The following is a 15,102-nucleotide window of genomic DNA, read 5'->3' as shown; positions in this document are numbered from 1 at the left end:
CATTTATTTAAAAATTGTAAATATTCATACATGTAAAAGTCCATGAGCACACAAGTATTATAGAAGATAAATTCTTTTGTAAAAAAATAACATTCTTTTGTTTTACAAATAAAAATATAGAAGAAAATTTTTATTTTAACAGGAACCAAACTCATAATTTGCAAGCAAGCTGTTAAAAGCTAAGGCAAAGCTAATGATTAATTCAGTGAAAAATATGTTCTCAATACCCTTATATGTTTTTATTTCAGCTATGATGACTATGGTGATGAAAAAGAAAGGGAATACCTTCGCGATGATGCGGACAGAGATGGAAAATATGACGATTACAGGAATTCGGATTACAACAGAGACTCATATAGGGACGATTATAATCGGGATAATGATAGAGACTATTATCGTGACAATGATCGTGATTCATACCGAGATGATAATGACAGGGACTCTTACCGAGATGATCATGATGATGATCGTCATGACGACTATGATGACAGAGGTTATGCTAGGAAAGACAGAGATAGGTACGAGGCAGTTTGCTTGCAGTATTATGTATATTATCATCTGACCTGTTTTTGAAAGTCTTAACCAAAATTCTTTGCTTTAAACATTTACGCTATTTTTCTAAAGAAAGGTATGAATTGTTGAGACAGAAAGATTAGATAAGCAAAATCATATGATAAAAACATAGAGCTTAATTAAAAAAAATTATGTGTTGACATTTTTTTCAAACATTTTTTATAGAAATATGCAAATAATAAATCACATGTTTTTTTACTTCTTTATTAGATATGATGACAAATATGATGATCAAGGTCGAGGAGCGACCAATTATGACGAGCCAGACGACCAAAGTTTCCATGATGACAGGAAAGGGTACGGGGAATACAATGATGAGCGCTCAAAGTTCGACAAAAGTGGTGCCCCGGTCCCTGCCCCTAGACCACTTTATAAACCTCGATCTGTCACTGATCTATAAATAACCACCTCAATGCTAAGGGCAAATGAATACTGTACGATTTTATATGTCATCATTTCAGAATGCTACATTCCATATTGTTAACTATGAAGCCATGTACTTACATTTAATGTAGTATAGTTAACTATTTTTATATTGTAAATATCATATTGTTAGTAAGAATTGTAAATGTATGCGATGTTCATTATATACATTAAGGTTTTATAATATCAATCAAACAGTTTAAAGGATTCCATTTTGTCATTAAAATACATATCATGTTATATAATGTGTTACATTATTTTGTAAGTTGTTTATTTACATTTGGAGAGAACAGTTATATTGTTATGTGGATAATGAATTGAGGTCTTGCTTGCACTGTTAAACATTTATTTCATAGATATGTTATCATTTATGACAAATATTTTGAATGTATTCATTTATGTTCATAAACTTCTTACAAACATATAGATGTACATATTAAACGTATAATGTCTCCATACCTCAAGGCAACTTGCACTGCAATATATTCACCACTCACACTTACTATGCATTAAGCATTCACATATATTGTTATTAATTAGAATCCATCAGTAGTTTCATTGTGTAGTTTCTTAGATTAGATTCTCCGATTTGTTTAAAACTTCTTAGCTTATTAATTTCATTTATTCCTGAATTGTTTAAACATGATACACTGGTGTCATTTGCACATTGAACACTTCCACTGATGTGTGCCATCCCCACCATATTGAATGTGCATATACAGTGTACTATTTAACCTGCATAATAACAATGTCTGTTGAATCCCCTCTCTACAAATGTCTATTGTTCCAGTGCTATGACTTTGATGTCACTTTAATTCCTCATTTTACTTTAATACTACTTGCATTTAATATATTTATTTCTATAATGTGTTTAATAATACTTAACACAGAAGTTTGTAAAGAATGAACTCCTGCAATTTCCTTTAGTTTTAATTGACATGTAAAACTTCACACCACTGTAAGTACATGTTTTAAGTATTCATCAACTATGTATAAATTCCATGAAATGGGGGCAGAATATTTATGAATCTATTTATGTGTTAACAGCGTGTTGTACAAATCCTAGTAAGAGTAGAGATTTAAACTTTGTTTAAGAATTTGAATGATTTTGCCAAAAGAATAATGTACTGACTATATGACTGTCATGCAACAATACAATAGTTTATAAATACATGTATGTTTAGGGACATCTAGATTTTTATTTTAGTTTTACAAACAATTTTTTGGAAATAGTTTGTAAGTGTGTTTAAAAACTCTGATTCCATGTCATATTCCTAGTCATAAATTCACTAAATGCTACTAATGTACTTTGCTGACTAAGTTCAAAATGAAGGTTGTCCTAAAAACCTGTTTCATGCAGTTTGTTACATGACCTCATATTGTCACACACACAATTTTCAAATATTGCTCATCTGTTTTTGAAAAATAGTAGTCATAGTATTTGGATGGTATTGGTGTTGCATTATCTGTCTACAAAAGCTTTGTCAAAGTTCTGACTCCCACACATCAGAGAGTATGTGAGAAATGCAGGCGGGTAAGCTCAGTTGGTAGAGCACCTGGCTTGTAAGCAGAGGGACATGGTTTTGATCCCCAGTCTGGGCACACACTTTTCTAAGTCGGTGACATTAAACCTTGTCCATCAACCATTTAAGATATTGGGATGCAACTTAGAACACATGGTGCCAGAAACTATATGCACTTGTGGTAGCAGCGTCCTTAATTTTGGCTTTAATAATTGTTAAGTCAAACCCCTTCTTACTGAAAAAACAACAACAGACAATTATAGGCATTGCTTTTGTTATATTAAACAGGGACTAGTAATAGTTTTGAAATGAACATAACCACATAAAATGTTTGATCTCAAACCTAGAACTCAATGAGTTGAAATGCTGAACTTGAAATATGAAGGAATTAAATTGATAAATTTATCTTTTATTGGCCACCAAAAGTGTCTTGCCAGTACTATATCTACTTGCACAATGTGTTCTCATTCAAGCTTGTCAATTAATAATGAACTTGTAGATTTGTCATTCCATCTTGAGAATATGTGTTGAATCTCAGGCAACTTAGAAATTTAGTATATTTAATGAATAGTATATTTACCATGTATAGTACTAAATCATTCATTCATTAAGCACACCATCATTTTGGTATCACAAAACCTGAAGAAATTGTATATATGTATAATGTATTATGAATATTATATATTTCATTGTTTTCTTTTTTACAGCTACAGTCTTCCTTTTAGAAAAAAATCCATTCCTGCTTATGTTAGGGGACATAATTTTATGTGACACTTGTGTTAAACACAATAAACTGTACATGTGCATGCTGTAAGTTGACATAATTGTTGAGTATCTTACAGAAAGCATGGCAATTATGGCCAATTTAATTTCTCAGTTTTCTGCAGAGTTGACACTTGTCTACAAGTTATGGTATAAGCTAATATCAATTCAATTTCTTGTTTATGTTATGGTATAAGCTGACAATTCAATTTGTACACGCACACAATAAATGTGCAATAGTCAATCATTCTGAGCAAATTCATTTTTACAATAGAATAAGATTTACTGCGTTTTTGCTTGAAGTGCATCATTGCAATGCTTTATGTTCTGTTCCAATCTGTCCCTTCTGCTCTATGCATTGGCTTATTTTATATTAGTGCTTAAACATGGACAGTTAGTAGTTGTAGTTACTGTGCAAGGATCTTTTGAATAACTATTTCACAACTATATACACATCAATTTCACATACTGCTCATTATATGTGCATTATGTTTTCAACTCAACTCTTTTTGAATTAAATGACCTCAAATGAGTATTGTTGTATGTTTTTGTATCTTAAAAATGGGTTTCTTATAGAAAATAATAGAACATAGGAATAATTACTTGTGTATTTCTCAATAAGCGATACATATCATGTGATACTGGAAGTTTCTTCATCTGATAATATGACAGCCTCACATAACCCAATAATGCCTGAGGCCTGATATCAAAATCTGATGTTGATACATGATACAGGGCAATACTGGGTACCAGGTTTTAGCACATCCTTCTAAACATGAGTACTTGTAGGTTATTTGACAACATACCCTAGAATTCTCGATCAATAATAATGTTTGGTCCATACCACATTAGATTTAACAGCACTACATCATAGCCAAACAAGTGTTTTTATCAAAAGTGTGGTGTCCCTAAACAAGAAGAAACTTGTCAGCAATGATGTATCAAACAATAGGTACAACCATGCAAAAAAATGCCTTAAGCCTTGTGTGCTTGCATGGGTAATTCTTGGCACAATATTTTCACCCCAGGTCAACTGTTTTTAGCCAAAGAATGATAACCCTATTTCACAAGAAAATAGGTTCAAGGTCCGTCTCTCATGGATGGTCCAAACCAAAACTGTTTTGGCGTTGTCTCTCCGTCATTCTGTCCTTCTGTCCGTCTGTCCGGTACCATATCTTGGTAGGCATTGATCAGAAACTGTTCAAACTTGATCAGAATGTTCCCCTTGATCAAATCTCGACAACTTTTAAAAGTGGGTCACATGGTGTCAAAAACTAGGTCACTAGGTCTAATCTTAGAAAAATCTTTGGAACATACCAGAATCATTATACATGGTCAAATATTCATAAAACTTAATCAGAATGTTTTCCTTGATGAATTCTTGGACTTATTTAAAACTGCGTCACATAATCGAAAATTAGGTCACAAGGTCAAATCTTAGAATTTTTTTGGCCAGAATGGAAATGATTGGTCCGATTATGTTCAAACTTGGTCATGATGTACCCCTTGTTGAAATATGGACCGCTTGTAAAAGTGGGGCACATGGGGTCAAAAATTAGGTCACTAGGTCAAATCTTAGAAAAATCTTTGAAACACATTTGAGGCAATATGTATGGTCTTATATTCATGAAACTTGATGAACTCTTTGACATGTTTTAAACTGGGTCACATGTGATAAGAAATTATGTCACTAGGTCAAATATTTCAAAAATTTTGTCCAAAACTATTTTATGGTGGTGATTGGTCATATTATGTTCAAACATGGTCAGATGTTCTCTTGGGTTAAATTTTGACTGCATTTTAAAAGTGGGTCATATGGGTCAAAAACTAGGTCACTAGGTTATATCTTACAGAAATCTTGGGAACACTCTAGAGGCAATACATCTGCTTTAATTTCCAAGAAACTTAATCAGAATGCCTCGATGAAATCTTGGAATAGTTTGAAACTAGTAGGTCATGTGGGGTCAAAAATGAGGTCACTGGGTCAAATCTTAAAAAAAAAACTTGTGGACACTCTAGAGGCTATATTTTTTGCAATATATCTGGATCAATCTTCATGAAACTTTATCAGAATGTTTGCCTTGATGAAATCTTAGATTAGTTCAGAACTGGGTAACATTGAGTCATAAACTAGGTTTCTTGGTCAATTCTAATTGTTACATTATATACAATTTTTCTTTTTAATTCAAACAGTTGCAATCAATCTCAAACTCATATATATATTTCATCAACAATTGATTTCCATTCCTTGACTTAGCCCAATCAGGCGGGGGATATCAATTCAACGAATTTGCTTGTTGTTTTTATAAGTCAATAAGTGTATGGCGTCAGAAGTCCACTCTTGTCACAATAAAATCATAACCAATAGGTTCTGAGCGCTAGGGCACATATCTAATGTTGCAGCCCAAAGTTACCTCTGACACAAAATAATTTCGAGCAGCCACTGGTAGGCGTCTCAAGTTGGAGACAGACTTACGACCGGTTTTGTGCTTGTCTAGGAACACCATTTTTCAGTGCTATCACTTGTTAAACAGCAATTCGAGGGGTGAATGCGAAAAGTTTCTAAGTGACATTCAATAAAGAAGAAGATAGAACCGTTTCGCTTTCACCACTTGAATTATAAGCACAACCTTCCAACCATGACTGGCTGAAGCTGAGCCATTATAATCACTCTTGACCAATAAATCAACCTTATTTTAGCTGACCTGAGCAAAACTCGCTGCAGCTGACCAATTGTAAAAACTATTGACCAATAAGTCACCCATATTTCAGCTGAGCAAGACTTGCTTAAGCTAAATGACATGTTAACAGCATGACAAAATTGAATGAAGCTTCTAAAACTTTGGTTGTTGAAAGAAACTTGAAAAAACAATCTTAAATTCTGCAGGAAAAAGGGTAATACTAAAATACAAAATTGACTTACTGTTTAGTTTTGTTGGTTGGACAATCATCACATGATATGTTGATGACAAACTTTCTTACATTTGAAACTAAATTTGAACCATTTGTACAGTTTTGCAAACCAATAGTCTCCTTCGACGACATATACCATTATTATCTGATGTTCTTTTAAAGCAATAGCATTTAATTTTGGACTAATCAAAATCCTTAGTTTTCTAGCAATGGTAATATTCTCCTTAGATTACCATAGTTATGACCATTTGACATACTGTCTTGCTACAGTAAAGAACACATACATAACTTTACCGTACCTGCAACAATTTTGAATATCTTTGGGGTTGATCTTGACCTTTGAACATACTTTTTTTTACATGTACATATTTTTTTAATAGAAATGCACTGCAAAATGTAGCTGTGTACAATTTTCCGAATATTTTCAATATGAAAATTAGCATAAATTGATGACTTTTTTAATCCACTCTCTTTATTTTGACATGTGCTGTCACTTAACTGAAGGAATAGCAGTAAGATTTCAAATGGTTTCAACTGGTTAGGAATCCATCACAGCAGAAACGCTACTTTCACAAATTGTTTATAGCAGAATTTTGAAAAATATTTTTCAATAAATTGCAAATATAAGATTTTTTTACTCAGGTGCCTGATTTAGGTGCGTAATTGCTGATTGGGTGAGATGGTCAAGGTCTTTAACTGCATTGTCTTCTACAAGCACCTTAGGATTTCCCATTTCCAGATTAATAACTTCTGATCAAATAATTATTATACAATTCTACTTCTAGTTCGTTACATATATTTTTAGATGTAAAAATAATTTAACAAAGTAATTACTCCACTGTCTCAACTAAACTCTTCTCTAGGATTAAACAAATACATCTATTTTTGGTGTCGTAAATAAACATGAAGAAAAATAAGATTTTGCGTTTTATTAATTGAAAGTATGTAAAAATAATATCAACAACATGAGCTATTTACCGGTACATATAGTGGTAAGTTTGTGTACCAAATATTTACTGCTTATTTAGCACTTAAATGCATGTACATCATTGGAAAAGATTGTCCAGTGAAGTAATAAAGAGTATGGCTGCAGGTTGAAATCCTTTCAAATATTTTTAAGTCCAAATTAATCAATAAATGCAGAAACATCTACAGGAGATATACATGATGTTATGAGTATGTGTGTATCTATTAGTTTTAAGACATGCATATTCTTAAAAGTGTTACAAACTACACATTTTTTGACAAAAGTAGAAAAAACACTTTTGCAAATAACATTGTATGAAAATGTTGAAATAAACAGAACGTTGACTACGTTTATTTTTGTAACAACAAACATCAATCTAATCATACCTTGATTTACAGTTTACTAATAACAAAATAAAACAAACAATAACAAAATATATGAATACGCTTTAAAACATGGCACTGTCAGATTTTGTAACTTTATCCATCCCAGTCTTGCATATCATGTTATCCCACAAAAAAGTATATCTTAAGCAAAGAGTCCCCATCTCCAAATCAAAACTTAGGTAAAATGTTATGAATATCTCACATTACTTCGAAGTCTGACTGCTTTTTAATAGACTTTATGGGGAAAAATCAATTTAATAAGACTGTTGTCATGAAACCAAAGGATATCCCACCCATGGTTTAATAATCCTTGCATATACACACCATCAGCTCCAGTGGTTCATATTCCCTCAGAGACAACATTTTGTTGTAATGAATATTCTTAATCTAATAGGTTCGACTAAGTTGTGTGATTTTCATACAACTAACTGACAACTTCTAACTTTTAACATCCATCGAAATCAAGACACCAATAACTATGCTTAAAGGAATCGCACGATCTATTCATAAAACTTTGAAATTTTTCGTTCAAAATCAGTGCTATATTTCACCTTATTAAACATGGTTCGCCCAAATCACAAGGTATATAAAGCATAACGTTTTGACTACACTGGCCAATCAGGTTTTCCAATACCAAGAGACCAATTGAGTAAGAGCAGACAAAAGTATTCACAAAGGCTTCCTTTACTTGTGATACAACTGATCCATAAAACACTTTTCACCATTTCACATTTAAAAATCAAAACATATACTTGTAATCTCTCTAGAACAGTGTTCCAGTTTGATTGATTCAAATCACCATGGACTCATCAAACTAATGAAACCAAAATAAATGTCCCATCTAATACTGAAAGTCACTTGTATGAATAGTAATTAGATCTTAATTGAAAGAAAAACAAAAAACAATTGTCCAATGAGGACGACCACTGCTTTTATAACTTGTAGCGGTATCAACCATTCCACTTTGTCAGAAAGCCAACGGTGAAGATTCTCAGATCAGATGTCAGGTCTCCGAATTGGACCAAGGCTGCCATCATCAACTGAAAACACAAAATTGAACATTGTAATCTCATTTCTTCACCATGTCTTTAGGTACTTAGCCAGGTTTCAACTTTTTTTTAAAAGTAAATATTTTCTTGATATTTTTGTTGGAATCATTTCTTCTACCGTATATTTACTCAAACTGAATTTATTATCCGATCCCTCAGTCAAAATCCTTGTCAAACCTACCCCAGTCAGGAGGGGCATACCCCCGTCCCACAGGCACCCCTGCCCTTCTCCCCTGCGTCATCAACAATTCCAGAATCCCTCGTCTTCCGACTCCCACAGCTGTTGAAGAAAATATACAGTTAGACAATTGTTACTTATATTTTTAATATCTAAATAAACAGGTAATCAAAAATGTTTTTAAAAGAAATGTTTTTATCACCTATCGTGAAGTACATGAACTAAAAACGGAACAATTCAATAAACATATTCATTATTCAAATGTTTTTTTGGAGACCTTTTCCTGAACCCCAAGCTATTAACTAACCTCCAAAGAATGGATCATCCCCTGCACCATTTACTGCTGACTGACGTGGCACATTGCCAGAGTTGGAATTCTGGGAAATGGGTTTAGCGGTCTGATTGGCTGGGATGGCAACGGCAGGTATTATCCGTGAGGGAAGCTTGACAGGAGCTACTTGGGGCATATCATCAACATCATCATCATCACCACCATAATACTGGTGAGCCGGCATTCCTGGGGGTTGTGACATCCTCTGAGACAGCGAAGGGCAGGCTATCATTCCCCGCCCAAGACCAAGGGGCTGCTGTATTGGTAGGCCTGGGTTACCCTGAAAACAAATATACACATAGAGATAAAAGCTGTATTGGAACTTGGCCTCTTACATTGAAATAGCAAAGATTTGAAGCATTAGCATCAGTTCCATATACTTCTGTCCATAAAATTTTAATCTTTGCGTCCATTACTTGCAGTTGTCAGAAGGGTACAGGCGTTGGTGAGACTTTGATGGTTGATGACATGGAACCTTATATGATTACCAGTAACATTTTTTCTACAGTTGACACCCTGCTTGACAGTCCCTTACATCCTTATCAATGTGATTGATGATTTTGGCAAAATTGTGAATCATATTCATGATACTATGATACTAATATACTGCACATTTAAACACATATTTACACATATATCCTAATCCTACAGCAAGCCCAGGCCTACCTGAAGTATGGTAGGAGGGGCAGCAATGTGACAAGAAGGTGCAGCCCCTCTTCCTACAGGCCTTGGCTCCTGGAGGCTCATGTCTGGAATAGAGCATTATTGTAGATACTACATATAGGATGATTGAGATATATTAAGGTTATGTCTACAGACAATTATTGCTAAAAAACAAAGTGATCGTTGTAAACGATGGATGCTCCCCCAAAAGGTTCATATTTTAACAGTACAGAATGATAAAGAAATACTTAGTTTTTCTTCAACTAATTCAAAGTTTCAATTTTATGAAGCAGAGCTTTCCAAACAGTTTCATTGAATTCAAGTTACAAGGAAATAGAACGAATACAAAAGAAGCTATAATTATAACACATTATATAGAAATTAAAAAGCGTCCATAAAAATCATCAAAGTGTAATGTGCTGATAATCTCCACTTTAAGTTAGGTCACATTGAATTCAAGTAGGCAGTTGCTCAGAAAAAGTCCAGGCACAAATGGACATACACCAATGGACATACACCAATGGACATACACCACACTATTTAGAAATAAAAGGGTCATTACCTAATTATAAAAGCATTGAACCAAAAGTACAGATAATATACACAATGGCTCTTTTAAGCAGATTCCCATTAAGTAAAAAAGGGTAGTTTCTCACCACGCATTCCAACAGTGAGTCCCCTGCCCCTGGGAGCATAGTCCTCCTGTATACTATTCCCCATGAGAAAATTGGCAGCTGTAAACATTAAGTATACACATACAATAATTCATAAGAGACAATTGCAAAAGGACACATTTTTGTGACCTGTAAAAAACATAGAATCTACAATACTTCAATGATACTATTATTATATTAAATATATTGCTGGATACTTTAAATTGCTTCACTCTGTTCTCGTGGCACAAAAAGTGTCTATTTAATCTTATGCTGGAGCAGATCATACTGGAATTATTTATTTATATCCCCTCTAGCCTACCATTAAAAGTGTTTGCCGCTACTAAATCAGGGCTAATTGGAAAATATAAATACAAGCTCAGCCCAGTCAACTGTTCTGCTTCTTTTGAGTTTAAGGATTGCAAAGTGATAGTGAAACTTGCATGGATCACTGTAAAATTAGATTAACTGGAATTTCTAAGTAAAAAATTAAAGGGGGAACTTTGCATCATATGCAAGATAGAGTCACCATACTTGATTGTGAAAAAGTTCAATGCAATACACAATATAGTTGTGAGTTATTGATTTATATGCGCTTATGTGCAAATCTTTAAACAGAATTTCAAAGTCGAAAAATAAAGGGGCAGAATTTAAATTATATGCAAGATATAGTTATTTAAATGTATTAATTAAGAAGGTTGAATGGTTGGGAACCTGTGTCTAAAGTTGTTTCAATGCAATACATGCTGTATTTGCTGACTTAAATGTGGTGACATGCAAAACTTTAAGCAGAATTTCTTTGTCCAATAATACAGGGCCATTATTTGCCAAATATAGTTATCTCACTTGGTTATTCAAGTAGGTTGGGTGGTTGAGTACCGTTGTATAAAGTCTCAATGCAATACATCAATCAGTTTCTGATATATTAACTAAAACCTTAGCCAGAAATTCTATGTCAAACAATAAATGACAAATATTTGCATTTTATGCAAGATAGAGTAATCTAACTTGATTAATTAAATCAGTTGGATAGTTGGGAACAAATGTCTCAAGTTTAATGCAATAAATGTGTTGAGATATTGACTTAAATGTGGTTGTAGGTAGGCTGAATGGTTGAGTACCATTGTATAAAGTCTCAATGTAATACATCAAGTAATGCAAAACCTTTACCAAAATTTCTAAGACAAACAACAAAGGTCTATAATTAGCATTTTATTCAAATAAGTGTTATTTTACTTCATAAACTAAGTGGGTTGGATAGTTGGGAATACAATTCAAACATTTCAATGCAATACATGATGTATTTGCTGAAATAATGACTTAGAGGTGCTTACATATAAAACCCCAACCAAGGTGTGACGCTAGGGTGAGTAGTATAGCTCTCCTTTTACTTTGAAAAGTCAAATTCAAAACCATTTTTCATCCTACAAATGTACCTTGAGGATTATTTGGTCTACGGAGCGCTGTATAGTCCTGTGTTTCAGGAATCTGCTTCTGTAATCAAATGTTAAATCTTGAGCACACTTATATTTTTTATAATCACATGACATTATGTTTCACCAATCTTTTGCAAATGTTCATTGATTTAGCCAAAAGTCTATACTAGGTTACTTTAGCTGGATTGTAAAGATGGCTACAGGTATAAATCACTCTCAAGTCAACCTCCTGGGTAGCAGCCTCTACTGGTGTCCCTTTTTGAGGGGCAAACCTCATCCTCTAAAACCAATAAACTCTATGACAGGTTTGATATTTTATGATTTTATACCATTACCATGATTTATAGTATGTTTCAAGATAAAATTAAGGTTATTTCGCACTTGTAAGTGAAAACAAATTTATGGTGACACAGATCAAAATATTACTTTTTGACATCAAAGTGGAAAGCTGAAGATAAGTCATATTCTACCACTATCTACATACTTTGGCAACGAAGATGGTGTCATTCTTTGGTGCAAGTCTAGCCTCCTGTTTATTGCACACAGGCATGCTGGAGGGGGACAGGACTGTAACACGGCCTGTGTCCTCACGTGCAGGTATGTGTGCCCTTGTCAGCTGAACGTCATAATCCTTACACAGTGAGTCAGAAATGGCATACCTGGAGAATATAGATGTAGATAAAAAGGAGTATAAGCAACTCAGGGAATCAGATGTGTGGCCTGCAGGTGGCGTTAAAGGTCACCATGAACTTTACCTTTGACATTTTGGCCCAAAAATCAATAGAGGCCCTTGAGTGACCATGACCAATGTGTATATCATGTTTAAAGACTCTGTAACAAGTCTATAACAAGTCATTTAAAACTTATTGAAAGACACGTGACAACATAATCTCTTATATGACTACCATGCTTCAAGGGCGCACATAAAATAAGGAATTGGCAGAAAGAGTCAGACAGATTTCAGTAACATCATGTCATAGAATACACACAGTGATATTGATATTATTGTGACATAAAAAATATTTATACGAGTAAAGGCAAACTTAGGAGAGATACATCTTTATTTACTTCAAATAAGGACACTTGGATTCTATTTGCCATGTGACACACAATTATTTAAGAGAGACCCATATACTAAATTTGTATTTACTAGGGATGCAAATGAATATTTAATTGAATGCAAATGAATATTTGATTGAAAGATTGGTTTTTCGAATGTCAAAATCAAAAATTTGAATATTCAATGTTTTTTGTTGAAAAAATAAAATAATAAACCTTTTGCCTACAACTGTGTTGTTGTGTATATTGTTTGTTTGTCTATGTTTTACAACGATTGTCCCCTAATACCAGAGGCGTGAATATAATAACAGTATAGCGTCATATGTCACATATCGTCAGGAACTTTTACCAATCCCCGTAACTTTACCATCACTGGCTATGAAACAAGTAAAATCAATCAAATTTTAATTATTTTCTGTGCATCTAAATGACAGTGTAAATTAAGGGTTTAAGGACTCATCCTTCCACCAATGTGTTGCCTTGACTGCCAATTGAACTAGGCAATATTTCTCAAATTGCCTTGATGATATAAATGACATCTGCTAGTTATGTGCTATATACTGTTTTCCATGTTTTTATATATTGTGCTTTGAAAAGTAACTGTATAGTTAAAAGTTTAAGGATAAAGTTCCTATATTGTTGTACAATAGATGAATCAAAATCAATGTTTTTGTTATTCATAATTATATTTAGTAAAGGTCAGTCCCAGAACGAGGCTGCAAGTCCCATGAACAACCTTACGTTGGTGTAACGTCATTTTACCAGGAAGTTACAACCTTCTCTGATCTTAATTCCCATATTTTACAAATATAATTACTGTGGAATTGAAATAATTCAATCCTGTTTTTTGCTCATTCAAAATGTATTGCTATTTGTTGGGATCTAAATGGGGAAGTACAGAGGATCTGGGGAAAATTGAGATCCATTGCAAGTCATGGCAACAACGAGGGGTAAAAAGATCCTGGGCATTACAAAAGCGAATAAAAGTATTTTACTACAACTTCTTAAATATACATTTTGGTATTCAAATATTCGATTGAAACGATTACCCGAATATCAATTTGCCATTCGTTTGCATCCGCTGTATTTACATATCTTTGTTTATAAACTTAACCCCCCCCCCATCCACATGTGATTTAATGGATCTGGATCAAATGCCATATAACAAGGCAACAAAAACAGTAATTCTTACGCATATCTCTTCACTATTCCCAGGGAGCAGTCTTTCACTTCCTTCTCATCATGGTACTTACACCTGAAACCATTGATTAACTGAGACTGTACAAAACAACTTGATATAAGTATGCATTGCGTTCATTGATATTGAACAATAGAATATACGTACAATTGTTATCAATATTTCTAAACGAACCAAACGGTTCATGCCTATAGAAGTGCTAGTACATTTGCTCATAAATTAAGTCTGAAGTATGTTGATGTATGAAACTGAAATAACTCTTCATATATCATAAACACTCACTACAGACATAAGACAAAATAAGTTCTGATTCAGGGTAGCACCATAATCCCAAAATAATATTCATAGTCCCGGACAGGTCTGACCTAAGAATGCCCCTTAATCTTCCATTATGTAAAATGCCGCTTATGTGGTGTAAGACTCAAAAGCCCGCTCGGTCACCATCTAAGACCTAAATTTAACTTGGTGTTTGGCTGGCATTTCTATTCACCATCTAAGATAGCACCTAAATGTCCATGATGTTGAATGCCCATTACTGGTGTTGGATGCCAAAGTTCTATTCACCATCTAAGATAGCACCTAAATGTCCATGATGTTGAATGCCCATTACTGGTGTTTGATGCCAAAGTTCTATTCACCATCTAAGATAGCACCTAAATGTCCATGATGTTGAATGCCCATTACTGGTGTTTGATGCCAAAGTTCTATTCCCCATCTAAGATAGCACCTAAATGTCCATGATGTTGAATGCCCATTACTGGTGTTTGATGCCAAAGTTCTATTCCCCATCTAAGATAGCACCTAAATGTCCATGATGTTGAATGCCCATTACTGGTGTTTGATGCCAAAGTTCTATTCACCATCTAAGATAGCACCTGAATGTCCATGATGTTGAATGCCCATTACTGGTGTTTGATGCCAAAGTTCTATTCACCATCTAAGATAGCACCTAAATGTCCATGATGTTGAATGCCCATTACTGGTGTTT

At 33.8% G+C, this 15,102-nt stretch overlaps 2 protein-coding genes across 5 annotated transcripts in view; one reads left to right on the top strand and one right to left on the bottom strand.

The window, feature by feature from the left end:
* LOC128217332 (neuroglian-like) overlaps positions 1-3,814 on the top strand; it is a 35,827-nt gene extending 32,013 nt beyond the window's left edge. The window contains exons 25-26 of the mRNA XM_052924420.1: positions 249-518; positions 784-3,814. Coding sequence (XP_052780380.1) covers positions 249-518; positions 784-973 — 460 coding nt within the window. The 3' untranslated portion in view covers positions 974-3,814. The remainder of the gene's footprint in view (positions 1-248; positions 519-783) is intronic.
* A 3,294-nt stretch (positions 3,815-7,108) lies between these two features.
* The window catches only part of LOC128215820 (protein maelstrom homolog), a 35,706-nt gene continuing 27,712 nt past the window's right edge, over positions 7,109-15,102 (bottom strand). For all 4 annotated transcript variants that reach the window (XM_052922429.1, XM_052922431.1, XM_052922430.1 and 1 more), the window contains exons 9-16: positions 14,109-14,171; positions 12,342-12,516; positions 11,858-11,915; positions 10,425-10,502; positions 9,772-9,854; positions 9,082-9,385; positions 8,778-8,876; positions 7,109-8,587 (exon numbers count right to left, since the gene is read on the bottom strand). In XM_052922429.1, the coding sequence (XP_052778389.1) occupies positions 8,544-8,587; positions 8,778-8,876; positions 9,082-9,385; positions 9,772-9,854; positions 10,425-10,502; positions 11,858-11,915; positions 12,342-12,516; positions 14,109-14,171 (904 nt within the window). In that variant the 3' untranslated portion in view covers positions 7,109-8,543. The remainder of the gene's footprint in view (positions 8,588-8,777; positions 8,877-9,081; positions 9,386-9,771; positions 9,855-10,424; positions 10,503-11,857; positions 11,916-12,341; positions 12,517-14,108; positions 14,172-15,102) is intronic.

The sequence above is a fragment of the Mya arenaria genome, chromosome 14 (assembly GCF_026914265.1).
Source record: "Mya arenaria isolate MELC-2E11 chromosome 14, ASM2691426v1".
Classification (NCBI taxonomy): Eukaryota; Metazoa; Mollusca; class Bivalvia; order Myida; family Myidae; genus Mya; species Mya arenaria.
The sequence above is the reverse complement of the archived record's forward strand: the minus strand, read 5'-3'. Positions and strand labels throughout refer to the sequence as shown.